Genomic DNA, 14571 nt, shown 5'->3' with positions numbered 1-14571 from the left:
ACTTTCTGAAAATAATTATCCTAGATTTATGGTGGGCATTGCATTTTGTTGTAGGGCCTTGCAAGATGTTAAAAAGCTAGTTTAAATTTCTATTTTCATTAATTATCATGAAGAGAAAGTTAAAAAAGGAATGATAATAAAAATTGTTGGGTTTTTTTGTTTGTTTGTTTTTTGTACCTTAACCTCTTCCAAAGTAGAGTGTTATTATTTTTTTTCTTTTTCCACTTCTATACTGTCTGTTTTATATGCTAGATTTACTGTGGGATTTTCTCGGTATGAAATTCTCCTGAGAGTCATTAGATCACTACCTTAGAAAAATTTGGAGGTGTCTACTTTAAAATCACTAGTCACCTAAATCTGCTAAATTATTTAAGTGGTTTAAGAATTTACTTTTGGATTTTAGTTACCTTGCAGAGGAATATAAGCAGATGCATGGACTGCAGAGCAAATTTTAACATATAAGATAAAATAATGGAGGAAAGGAACTTTTACTCTACTACTTAGAGATAACAGTGTAATAATTAAATGTCTTCCTACCTACAAGAATTTAAAGGTGTAATATGTTTTTTTAAATTCATCCAGACATGTCACTTAGAATTTTGATCCTTTAAAGCCAGGGACTGGCAATTTTTTTCTTTAAAGGGCTATATGTTAAACATTGTTTACATTTTGTACCACATAGGGTCTTTGTGGCATTTTCTTCTTTGTCATTGTTGGTTTTCTGTTTGTTTGATTTTATTCAAACATTTCAATGTGCAGGTGAATGTTATATGTATATTCATTGATAATAACACATATTATTATAAAATGATATACACAATATAATATAAATGTACATATATCACAAAGTGAGTCACTTTTTTTAGACAAATATTTTGAGCACCCTTTCGTGTGCCGGTCACTGTTCTATATCCTGTTGCTATAACCCCATGCTCTGTGGCTTTTATTCTAGTGGAAGCCACCCTTGGAGAAGGAGATACCAGCCCTAAAGATCTCACTGTGCTCTCCAGTCTAAGTTACATCAATTAGCATTAGTGGAAAACATAAACACACATAAAAATTATTTTTACAAATAGCTTATATTTGACTTTAGAATATCATTTTGCAATATATATTTAAATGTGATTTTATCTAGTAACCTAGGAATTTTTTTTACTTGGGATAAACTGCAAAGTCACCCCACTCTTCTCTTCTTTCCTTTTTTAATATGTTTTTTATTGATTTCAGAGAGAGGAAGGGAGAGGGAGAGAGAGAGAGAGAAACATCAATGATGAGAGAGTCATCGATCAGCTGCCTCCTGCACACACCCTGCTGGGGATGGAGCCTACAACCTGGGCATGTGCCCTGACTGGGAATCAAACCCCAATCTCCTGGATCATAGATTGATGCTCAACTGCCGAGCTACGCTTGCCGGGCCTGTTCGTTCTTATAATTCACCTTTGTCTGTCATGGTTTGGGGCTCTATGTTATGTGCTGGTTCGGTGGTGTACAGAAACTCGCTTAACATTTCTGAGCTTCAGTTTCCTCATTTGCTAACTATATATGCAAACATCTGATTTACTTAAAATGTATGTAAATCTTATAGCATAGTGTCTGGCACTGTGTATGATGCCCATTAAACATCAGACACTTCTTAGGTGCTATCTCTAGTTATGCTTGAAATTACCATCATTCTGTGTATCAAATCCATTTGTCATCTTCACTTAAGGTCTGGTATCTTTACTTTCCTTCTAAAATGTAACAGAGACAAAGGAAAATAATGAAGATATTCTGTTGACATATTGATTACATTTTAAATCAGTTTGTGTTGGCGTGGGGGCACTTCCTTAAGGGACAGAAATTTGGTTATAATAATCCATCAAACAGTAAAGATGTAAATTACTACTATTAAATTATTTTGAATTATATAAGTTTCTATTAACTCCTGGGATGAAATGACTAAGTAAATCATAATGCTTATCATAATATAATAAACTTAATCTATGAAAACATACACATACATGCACAGAGCAGGAAAAATATAAATTAAGAGATAAAGAAATGGCAAACACAAATGACTTTTTGTTTATAGTAGCGTTGTCTAGCAGTAATTATAGATTCTTATTTCTCCCCTTTTGGATAAAATATTATTTTGAAAATAATTTTATATAATTTCAACCCCATAATTAAAAAAAATGCTTTTATGCACCAAAATGCAACTGATGTTTAAGAAAAACTACTAAAACAATATAGTAGGATATCTATTCAAAGTAGTTCTTCCCTTTTTAGTTATGTCATTTTTTAACCTGTATTATGAAGAAATAAAAGCCAACATAGTTTTGTTTATTGAAAACAGCAAGAAAATCAAAACAAAGTTCCAAACTGTGTTTATTCAATGCAGCTGTTGAATAGAAGGCTTTACTGCAAAATGTGAGACTTAAACTGGTTTGGGAGTTAACTCAAATGTAGCATGCCGGGCACCGCTTGAATTATGCTTAAAGTATGAGCGTGAGTCCAGCCAGCTTGGTGAGATCATGAGCTGTGAGGTCAGGGCCCGGGGGGCAGCAGCGGCGAGGCTGCGATGCAGCAGGCAGAGCGCGGCTTCTCCCCGCCAGGGCTGTGCGCAGAGGAAGTGAGGCCTGGAAGAGCAGCCTTGGTAACCAACATGCTTTTGAACAGAGGCCACAAGGCATTTTATGTACAGATGCACATGAATTTGGAGCATAGGATGATAGGAATGTTTATATTAGTATAAATGTAGAAGAGTTTGGAGGATGACAGGAGAGCAGTTATATCCTTTCTAAGATGTGGTTTATAGCATCTCTCCCTCTGAGGTCTGCCCACAGAATTATCACTATCCAAGAGGAGCCCAGATGAAGCAGATGTATTTCACTGAATGCTCATGATCATCCGTCCATCTATTCACACACTACTCACCACTTTTTATGGCCCTACCATATGATGGGCACCATATACATCAATGATAATATTGATAATATTGGCCACAAGAATCTTACTTGGGAATATAACTTGTATTTAACAGCTTATAAGGTAAAGCTCCTCAAATTTATCTCATAAAAGAATTGTGAAGTTGTCTAGGTCTAGAAACGCACTGGCATTTTCTCAGAGTGTTTTGATGTCCTATTTTAGATCCCTGGAATTTACCAGTATAAGGGTGGCTCTCAGGGGATAGAATGAGAGTGATTTTATTCCCGCCAGGGGTCACTTGAAAATGTCTGGAGACATTTTTGGTCATCACTACTGGCAGAAGGATGTGCTACTGGCATCTAGTAATCAGAGGCCAGAGATGCTACTAAGTAACATACAATGCACAGGACACCCCTCACAACACAGGTTTTTCATATCAAACATCAGCAGTGCTGAGGCTGAGACCCTGATTTAGAGGACTGGCCTTCAACTGTAAAATACCACAGAAGCTATGACTTGCCAAGGGAGGTGCTTTACGTGGCAAGGACTCCTTGAGCAACACCAGTCTTCATCTCTTCTCACAAGGTCTCACCCCCTGGGCGTGGGAAGAGATAGGCCATATAGAGACTATTTTCTCACCCTCAAAGCCTAACAGAAAAGAGAGTAACTGGCACTGTGCTTGTTCCTCCATTAGCGCTCCTCATTATCTCAATATCTTCCTGAGGTCATATCAGGTTATTATGTAAGCAAGAAGACTGTTGACAAAAGAAATCGTCTCCAAAGATGGACCTGAAAGCTGGCAGCTGTGTGCAGAATGAGGGAGGAAACTCCTATGCACTTAACCTTGAAAAAGGCATGGTGGGGACAATGTTACCGTGTACATGAATCACGTCCCTTAGAGGATATTAGCTTTTTGCACCATTCTACCCTCCATGCCAGCTCCCCCAGGTGGTTTTTTTAGCCAAAGCTTGGATTCTGGGTGGATGAACTAATTTAGCATGCTTTTGTGGGGACGAGGTAGAATGACAGAGATTCAGAGAGAAATAACACTCAACACAAATCCATGGGTTTAGGGAAGCAAATGTGGTACTCCTGCTTCACCCTGGTAGGACAAGTTCTGTCTGTCATCACAAATATAACCTCCCCTGTGCAATGGTCTAAGCTTTTTACTCATTGGGTTCTGTGATTACAAGGATTTACACCATCATCCTGAAACATTAGCTTTAAATGAGATTTCACTAAGAAGTATTTTGGAGAGCATGAAATAGAATAGGAAAATGCTACAATTCTAGGTGAATGCTGTACAGCCCCCAGACCCAGTCCACTGCAGTGTATATTTATCTATAGCAGCATTAACAAGACATTTCCAGCTTGACTGGGCAAAGCTTTTGCTATTTTTTATTGACTGCAAATTCCTAGAGAGCATCTAGTCTGTTCTTGCCCCCTTGCTCTCACCTCCCTATGGCCCTGGGTGCATCTTACATTTTGATCCATTTATTTGGAGGCTTCATTTGAAGCTTTTCTTTAATATCTTGGACCATCTCTTGGCTCGTAGGAGTTGATTTTCAACCCTTAAGAGCCACCTCCCAGTGATCAGACTGCATGCATAAACTTTCTTTTTGCTTTTGGAACAGTGGTGGTTTTATCTAGGAGACTGTTCTCCCACTTGAGTCAGTGTGCCCTGCAGCCAACAGATGTTTGCATCCAGATCTCCCCTGTAGATGAATAAAAACCTCCCAGAGGCTAATACTGGCTAGAAAAAGTTCCTTTGTGCATCTATGAAGCGTAACTGAGCCCTAAGCAATCACTTTTGATGTATATTTTGTGATTGGGAAAAAGAAAAAAAAAGAAAAAGTTTTTTTTTTTTCTCAAACATTTTCTTGCAGATGAGAATTTTTGTTGACTGAAGGCTTTATCCAATGTGAGCTTTACCCTCTCTGATTAAATGAAGGGCTAGGTTGTGTTTCCTTATATTGCTCTTCATTTTTGTTCTCTGTGCTGTTTGGGCATAATACTTCATCAGCAAATGGGTCTCATAACTGTCTTCCAAATATCCATCTTGTTTGGCTTGCTGGGAAACAATACTCATCCAAGTATAAAATATATTGTTGAAAGAGTCTACCTTCAGAAGCTTGAAGTCTGTGCCTATGGGCATCCTAAAACTGAAATGAGCATGCTTACTTTTGGAGGTCATTAGTTTTGCCTCAGTACCTTGGATTCTCCCTCCCAGCCCCCATCTTTCATAAGATCTGAGATCAATGTCCCTTAAGGTAGCCGCATCTGTCATAATTGCCTGTTACATTAGTGTCTTTTAGTACCAATATTAACGTTGACTATAAGATCACTAAACCGTATAATAATTTTGAACAAGGAATAATAACTTGACTGTTGAGGACCAGTGAAGCTAACAGCAAACTTTTAGGACACTGGCACACCTGTAGACACACATTTAAGGTTGATATCTAATGAAATGCTTCTTGAGCCATCTCGATTGAAATATGATAACTTGGTTTCTATATTTAATGATGAATACTAATTTAGGTGTAAGGAAACAAACCACAAGGCAGTGAGTGAGCAGCCTGGTTTTAACCATTCATATTCAAAGTGGGCATAGGCCCCATATTTCATGTCTTCTGTGTAAAGAGGGGAGAAGCCTAACGAGTGTTACCTTCAATCAGAGAAAAAATAAACTAAAAATGTTATCCCTACACAGAATCATTTATATCTTAAGTCTTTGAAAAGCAATGAGAACCAGAGGGGTTTTTTTCTTTCTCTTTTTAGTTCTTTGAAAATCCAGACCACACTATTGATTACTAACTATTCATTGCTGAAGGCAGTACTCTGTATTTAATAAATTAAGCTTTAATTCCTGAGTCCAACAAAATAATTGACCCCAAAAAGAAGATAAATGAATATGCTGTCCTGAACTCATGATTAGAATCCACTCTCTAGTTTCATTATACTAGTATTTTTCAAGTCAGTGATTTTCCCCCCATTCTTTTCTAGTTTCTTTTCACAATCTATAACACCTTTCACCCTACTCCTATATCAACAAAGTCAAGCTATTTTTATTCTTGGTTCAGAGATTGAAAAGTATTAATATGACATTTTTATGCTTTGACATTAATATTAATAATTTAATATAGTTTCTATTTTGGAAGAAAACTAGGTGACTAGTGTTTCTGAATAAAAACATCTGAAAGGTTTCTGCTATCATAAAATCATAAATAGCATAACATTTATCACATATAAATATTTTGATTAACTGATTCTTTGACAATTTGAGGAAATTGTCCCTTTCTGCTTCAACACTGATTTTTCTTATAGTTAGCCTGATTTTACATGTGGGAAAAATTAAGAGAAGAAATATTTGGTGCCTTGGACAAGATCACACAGGGTTTATTATAAGCCAGGACATTTAGATAATCCTTTGGTGTTTGTTGCCACTGTGCCAACAGAATTTCTTTGGTCAGGAAAGTATATTCTTCATAGTTAAAGGGTAAACATGTGAACAGAGTCATTTATTTTTAGCTTAGGTGCTTTGGTTTTATTTGGTAACAAATATAAAATAATCATCATTCTTATAAACACCATATCAAAACAATGGTTCAGTCCTATATTAGTCAGAACTGAAGTAGCTAGATCAAGGTCTTCAGGAAACTTCTGAGGAAGCAGAAATGAAGCGTAGCTTCCATAGAATCCACTGAGAGATTTATAGCTTTTTCCCTTCTTTGTCTCAGGAAAAAATCCCCCAAGGGTACCAGAAAGAAGAGTTATTTTTGTTTGATTTTAGTTTTATTATTTCCGCTTAGATTTCCTAAGGTGTCCAGGACTTCATTTGTCCGTGCATTAGCCCAGAGGGGACATAGCTTCAGGGAGGAAAAGGGAACCAGGAGAGGTAAAGAAGAGTCACTCACTTGCTGGGAATTTGGATTTATAAACTCAGAAGCCTTATCTTGCTTTAGTCACCCCAACTCACATTCTCCATGTGGAATAAAGCTCCAGCTTACTGTACCCAGGCTCATTTGTGCACATGGATAGCTGTCCTACCACATGCACTCTTTCTTGAGGGGGCCTAATATGAGGGCCAGTGAGGCTGACAGTATTCAGTGGCATTAATTCTTATTTTTTTGCATCCTATTAAGAGTTTCCATTAACACTCAAGTGCTGTTGCACGATAGGAGAGTTTATTTCCTGGTAGTCTTTTTCATTTAGAACCTCTTCACCAGGCTGCATACGTTTTGTTCACATTTTTTAAAATGATAGTTTATATTTATAATGATAATGCAAATATTTCATTACTTTTCAATTTATTATGGCAAACTAAATTAAGCTTATTATATCTTTGGTATTAAGTAAATCTAATTGCATTATGAATCTCTGAACGCCGGTAATTGATTGCTATATATAACAACTACAAAATGTCCCAACTATTACAATAATTTGAATATCCTATTTATGAACTATTCCAAATAAAAGCAGTTTAATTAAATTTAATGTTGGGACAGATTTGTAAATAGGATGGTGCAAATGTTTTTATTACTATGCATTTGTTATTATGTTAATGACAATGTTTTGCAACATATTTTGCTTTGATTTTATGTCAAGCTATAGGATTTTCTAACATACAACAATAAATGAAAAAAGAATTGAGCGACTACGGAGGAATAGTAAATCGTAAACTCAGAATGATAATCATGGATGTTCTTTCAAATAGAAGACACATGTCCCTCTGTTTTCTTTGACTCTGTGATTATAGATGTAGGGCAAGTCTCACTTAAACTATTGTTATCTGCTTACTGATCCCTGAATCCAAAGGTACTCTTTTCTGTGAAAATTCCATTAGAAGCAGTTTTTAAGGGAAGTGGATGCCCTGGGATTTCTAGCTCTCTCTGAGTTGGGACTGTCATCTTGGTTTCTCTGCAGAATTTTTCCGAGAGCTCCTGGAAAATGCGGAGAAATCCCTCAACGACATGTTCGTGCGGACCTACGGGATGCTGTACATGCAGAACTCGGAGGTGTTCCAGGACCTGTTCGCCGAGCTGAAGCGCTACTACACGGGCGGCAACGTGAACCTGGAGGAGATGCTCAACGACTTCTGGGCGCGGCTGCTGGAGCGCATGTTCCAGCTCATCAACCCGCAGTACCACTTCGGCGAGGACTACCTGGAGTGCGTGAGCAAGTACACCGACCAGCTGCGGCCCTTCGGCGACGTCCCGCGGAAGCTCAAGGTGCAGGTCACCCGCGCCTTCATCGCCGCGCGCACCTTCGTGCAGGGGCTGACCGTGGGCCGCGAGGTCGCCAACCGCGTCTCCAAGGTAACGGAAAGCGCGCGCCCCCCCCCCCCCCGCGCTGGTGCTAAGGGGTAAAGGAAACGCAGGGTGCGGGCGCTCACTTAGAGAAAGCAGCTCAGCGGCAGAGCTTAGGGCCGGCTCTTCCTGCCTCGTGCGCGGGGACAGGCTTGCAGGCGTCCCCGGGGTTGGGGACATGGCGTCAGCGCGTATGGGCCACGCGGCCGCGGGCATTTATGGCGCAGGGTGCGGAAGCGGGCGTCTCGTACCCGTGACCGCCGGGCATTTCGGATCAGAGTCTTAGGGATGATGCGCACTCATGGCACAGCCCACCCGCAGGCTCTGACCCCCCAAGCCACCAGGTGACGGTCTCCGCGAGGCCTGCGGTGGGGACCGGCTGTTCCCAGCGCCCGCGCCTGGCGTTGCTTCTTCTTTATTGCCCCACGTTCCTTAATCGCGAAGGAAGAACCCTTTGCTGACACCTGCAGGGCTGGATTCGGAAGGACTAACGGATACGAGGTGTGGGTTCCGGCCCCCCGCCCGCGGTGTCGCTCAGGCCGCGCGCTGTTAGGCAGGAGGCGAACCGGCGCCCGGCCGTGCCCCCCAGCGGATGTCTCTGACCCCAGTGCGGGGAGTGCCTCCCGCTGCGGCCTTTAAACTGCCCCCTGCGCGGAGGACGGCTGCCTTTGTTTACGTGCTTCCTTGACATTCAGGGCTCGTACGAGATGGGCTTGCCCATTTCTGAGGTCAGCCCAACAAAGACACTGAAAGGTGATTACTTGGAGGTAAAGTAAAAGCAGTACCTGACAGGAATCTGATATTATGTCGCCCAAAGAAGGTCATATTTGTATAGAGATTATGGCCAAACTCAACTTTCTTATTACAGGGCCATGCCAAAGAGCCACACAGTTTTCAGAACTATTGGGACTATCCTGTCATGTCCTTTTTTCCACCTTCCTCTCCCCAATATTTATATCTTGGCCTAAAGTTCACGTGTACGCATAAAAGTGTTTCTCTGGGCACTATCTGTAAAATCCATAGCAATTCATTAAATTATCGGTTCCTGAAGCATTTATTTGAGCATCTGGGAAGATTATTTGCAAGAAGGCTCTAAAGGGGATAATCACAAAGGATTTAATAGTAGAAAGGGCAGATGACTCTGATTATAAGAACAATGTTTTTTATTGAAAATCAACAATGTTCTAAAGTACAGAACCCCAAAAGTGGATTGATAAGGAATTGGCCAGCTGTAACAGCAAGAGGAGATATGATCACCTGAACAGGTCTGTAAAATATAGATAAGCATAAGAAATGAAAATATAGTTCATATATTCTGGAGCAGATAGATTTTGTTTATTTTTTAAAAAGGTGTAGTCACAGAGGCTTCAAATTGAAGTGTTTACTTTTGTTGAGGAATGAAACCAACATACAGCCGGCTTTTGAGAAACACAAAGTAAGAAATTCAAAGTGCAGATTGGTTTATGCAACATTCCTGGTTGTATTTATATTGTTTCTGCCTGAGTGTGGATGATGTTTAAATGCATATATTTTGGCCTGGAGAGGTTCCAGTGATGTAAGAGAATATTTTCTAGAAAAGCCTCTAAATAGCCGCAGGGAGGGTGTTGCTGACTCCCTTTTCTCAGGGGATGGCATTAACAACTGCCCGGAGATGACCTTTCCCCTTCTGTCCATCATTCCCGACTGTCTCAGCCTGAGGTCTTTGTCTACCAAATGTGACTTGCTACTCTTCTTGTGAAGGTTGACATCATGCACCAACCACCAGCAGAGTATGACGTTTAATTTCTTTCCGGATGTGGTGAGGGATGTACTCTGCAACACGGGGGATCTTGTTTCCCTTGATTTCTTCATAGCCAGCCTTCGTTTGCAGAGCAGCTGCTGTGGGTTTGCGATAGAGCTTGTGGTCATGTAACCATGGAATGCTCACTGTTGAATGCAGATAATGCCTTATCTGACCTAAGCACTAATCTACTCAAATCACAAATCTCATGCTGACATCTAGGCACCACCATTAGACAGGTAGTAGGTAGGTAGGTAGATATAGATATGTGAACATATAGACTTGGTTTGAAATAAGCTGAGTGTTTTTTCCTCAAATAATTTATGACTCAGGGATTTCGGTATTTTACCAATGAACTTTCTCACCTAATCATTACCAAATGGTCTGTAGTGACTAAACCAGATAGATCTAAGAGGGCTATTTCGGCACTGGTAATTTTCAGCACCCAAACTGTTCCTGGTAATAAGAATAAAATATTACAAGGACTAAATATATAAAGAGGAGAAGCCAGATTGGTGTTTGAGGTTTAAGCCCTTCATAAATCTGAAGTCTCCCTGTGCTGTGTTCATTGAGTGATTTAGAGTTGGCGAAACAATTACAAAAGAGTTAAGGAATTCAAGGCAAAATTTCCAAATTGTGATCAACAAACTGGCTTGTCTCCTGCATCTTGGTTTGGGGATACTTTTTTTTCCCTTCAGTTTCTCTCTTCTCTCTAAGTGGCTCCTTAAATATTGAAGGAATCATTAACAGCTTCTAATTAATTTTGACTGGAAATTTTATTTCTTTGGCAAAACACAGCAGAGCAGTTTTATGCAAATATTTTGATACAACAGTACAGGGAATTTCCTTATGAGAAAAATGGAGGAATAATTTGTAGGGATAAACGTAATGATTGTTTAAACTTATTCTTGCCATCTTCTATATACAAACATTGTATTTTGTTAAGCTTTGAGTGGAGCAAGTTAGTTTTAATTAACTATAACTGGATCTCAGATTGTTAGAAGTGCTATATGAGTCTAAAGTAAATATCTGTGGTCATTTAGCCCAGATTCATTTTCTGTGTGAACGGCTACTTTTGAGAGCCCCAAGAGTTGACAAGATACGGAGAGTAACTTCCATGCTTTGCCGGTGGAATTGTAGGTGTATATATTCAATTTGGATAACAATTCCAAAATACCTGTATAGTTGAAAACTGCAATTCTACACCTAGAAAAATTGTTCTACATGTGTGCAGATGGATATATAAAAGAATGTTCAAAGCATCATTGTTTACAATAACAAAAAAAGTAGAATTAGCATAAATGCCCCCTCTTTATCAATGATGATCTCTTTACCCCATGAAAACTGAGGGAACCTTGAAAGTTAGTGAACTACATTTCTGTGATACATGATCTGTATATTGCGTTGTGTGCCCACCACCCAAAGTCAGATCATCTTCCATCAGCATATATTTGACCCTCTTGATCCTTTACTGTCCCCTAAACCCCATGCCCTCTGGTAACCACCATACTATTGTCTGTGTCTAGGCGTTTCAGATTGATATCCCACGTATGAGTGAAATCATGCGGATCTTAAGTTTTTCTGACTGACTTATTTCACTTAGCATGATATTCTCAAGTTCCATCCATGTTGTCACAAATGGCGGTATTTCATCTTTTCTTATGGTTGAGTAGTATTCTATTGTATATATGTCCCACATCTTTTTTTTAAATTTCTTTTTTTTCTTCTTTTTATTGTTGGAAGTATTATAGATGTCTCATTTTTAACCCTATTACCCTGCATCCACCCCACTACCAGGCCTTCCCCATACCAATGTCTGTATCCCTGGGTTATGCATATATATGCATATAAGTTCTTTGACTGATCTCTCCTTGCTCACTCCCCCACCCTCAACTTCCCCCTGAGATCCCTCAATCTGTTCCATGCTTCTATGTCTCTGGATCCATTTTGTTCATCAGTTTATTTTGTTCATTAGATTCCACATATGAGTGAGATCATGTGATACTTGTCTTTTTCTGACTGGCTTATTTCACTTAGCATAATACTCTCCAGTTCCATCCATGCTGTCCCAAAGGGTAAGAGATCCTTCTTTTTTACAGCTGCGTAGTATCCCATTGTATATATGTCCCACATCTTCTTTATCCAATCATCTATTGGTTGTCTCCATGTCTTGGCCACCATGAATAATGCTGCAATGATCATAGGGGTGCATATATATTTGTGAATAAATGTTCTGTAGTTTTTTGGGTAGATACCAAGAAGAGGGGTTGCTGGGTCATATGCTAACTGTATTCTTAATTTCTTGAGGAACCTCCGTACTGTTTTTCATAGAGGCTGTACCAGTCTACATTCCCACCAGCAGTGAGTGAGTGTTCCCTTTTCTCCACAACCTCTACTACACTTGTTATTAAACATCAGGTGGTAGTTACCTCTGAGGATTCGGTTTGGAGGTATTATAAGGGACGGGTATACAAGGGTTTCCAAAGTTACTGATAACATACTATTTATTAAGCTCTATGCTGTGTTTATGTGTGTGTGTGTGTTTAAGGATTGTTTTAATGAAAAAGATTAAAGTGAGGTAAGACTTGACCATGGTCATCTATGATTTTTTTATCTGTGCAGATATGATCAAGTCCCTGAGCTGTCTGCTCTCAGGTGTTTGTCAGACTTGCCATTGTTTGTGGATTTGTTAACCATTCACTTTCCTTGCTCCATATTCTGCTCAATGATATCAGGTAGGCAAGGAAGGCAAAGCTCTGAAAGGAAAATAAAAACAAATTTTTATAATATAGCTGCATGAGAGAAAGGATCCAGACTATTTTTCAGCATTGTTCCTTTATTAAATCACCCTCTCATCCGTATATATATATATAGGGGGGAATATATCCATATGAGGGAAATCATGAGGGCAGCAGTCCCCCTGAAGGCTTGTCAGACACTGACAAACACAGGAAGAGGGCTGCATACAGAGGTATTAACAAGCTGTCTGCTGAGACCAAGCTTCAGTTACTCCTCAGGGAAGCAAATGAAGAAATAACTCTTGCGTCTTTACTGGCCCATCTTGATGCCATTTGAACAAAGAAGACATGACTTGCATATCTTTCTACTCTAGTTAAAGTACCTTCTATAAGTAAAAACTGTAAAGTGTGGCAGTAGCTACTTGAACTTCTGCTGAATACTGTCATGCACCTCTATCTGTCTGTCTGTCTGTCTGTCTATCATCTATCTATCCATCTATCTATCTATCTATCTATCTATCTATCTATCTATCTATCCATCTATCTATCTATCATCTATCTATCTATCTATCTATCCATCTATCTATCTATCATCTATCTATCATCTATCTATCTATCTATCTATCTATCCATCTATCTATCTATCATCTATCTATCTATCTATCTATCTATCTATCTATCTATCTATCCATCTATCTATCTATCATCTATCTATCATCTATCTATCTATCTATCTATCTATCTATCTATCTATCTATCTATCTATCTATCTATCCATCTATCTATCTATCATCTATCTATCATCTATCATCATCTATCATCTATCTATATCTATCTATCTATCTATCTATCTATCTATCTATCTATCTATCATCTATCTATCTATCTATCTATCATCTATCTATCATCTATCTATCATCTATCTATCTATCTATCTATCTATCTATCTATCTATCTATCTATCTATCTTCTATCTGTCTATCTATCTGTCTATCATCTCTCTATCTCTCTATCTATCATCATCTATCTCTATTATCTATCTATCATCTATCTATCTATCTATCTATCTATCTATCTATCATCTATCTATATGTATCTATCATCTATCTATCATCTATCTATCAGAAATCTTCCTTGTATGTCATGACTTTGAAAAGAAAGTCTGGCTTTTGGTCTTTAGTAAGACCATGGATTCAACTTTATTGCTATTCTCACCCTCACCGGTATCCCTGCAATCTGTCTTCTGACTCTCTGAGAGGTTTGCATCCCTCACTTCCTTGAAGCACAGGAGAATCTTGGCCCATGGGTCCTTGCCCCATCTTCAATGCTCAGTGACATTGGGCCGACTCCTGCTCTTGATGCCATCTCTCAAGACCAGAATATTTTTATCAATAGACACCTGCCTATATTTGCTATACTAACTATTGTTTTTGCTTGAAGAGCCTCTTCACTGGTTCATCCACCTGGGTAAACAGCCTTGCATTAGCAATGTGTGCCTCAAAAGCAATAGAGGGTCAATTTTCAATAAATGTGGTTGATGGACTATGAGGCTGAAAAAAATTATCATCACATTTTGTAAAATGAAGGCAATGAAGTACATTTATTTAGAGCATTATCTGATCACAATAGAAAAACATTTTGAAAAATCTATCATGGGTTAATTTACAAGAGAAGTGGTATTCAATTTAGCTGTTTGCTTTTGGGAAAGAATTTAAGATATAAAGACCGGCCTGTGGTGACTCTCACCTGAATTATTTGTTTTGTTCCTTCAGCGGTGATCTTTCGATTGGAGCTAATTTCTGTGGAGTCATCCAAAACCACAAAAAAGTCCTAGGTG

At 38.9% G+C, this 14571-nt stretch overlaps 1 protein-coding gene across 1 annotated transcript in view; it reads left to right on the top strand.

The window, feature by feature from the left end:
- Window positions 1-14571, top strand: part of GPC6 (glypican 6) — a 1007074-nt gene that overhangs the window by 483560 nt on the left and 508943 nt on the right. The window contains exon 3 of the mRNA XM_081130061.1: window positions 7834-8225. Coding sequence (XP_080986187.1) covers window positions 7834-8225 — 392 coding nt within the window. The remainder of the gene's footprint in view (window positions 1-7833; window positions 8226-14571) is intronic.

This window comes from Miniopterus schreibersii (genome assembly GCF_964146895.1).
Source record: "Miniopterus schreibersii genome assembly, chromosome: 2".
Taxonomy (NCBI): Eukaryota; Metazoa; Chordata; class Mammalia; order Chiroptera; family Miniopteridae; genus Miniopterus; species Miniopterus schreibersii.
This window is presented reverse-complemented; position numbering and strand designations above follow the sequence as displayed.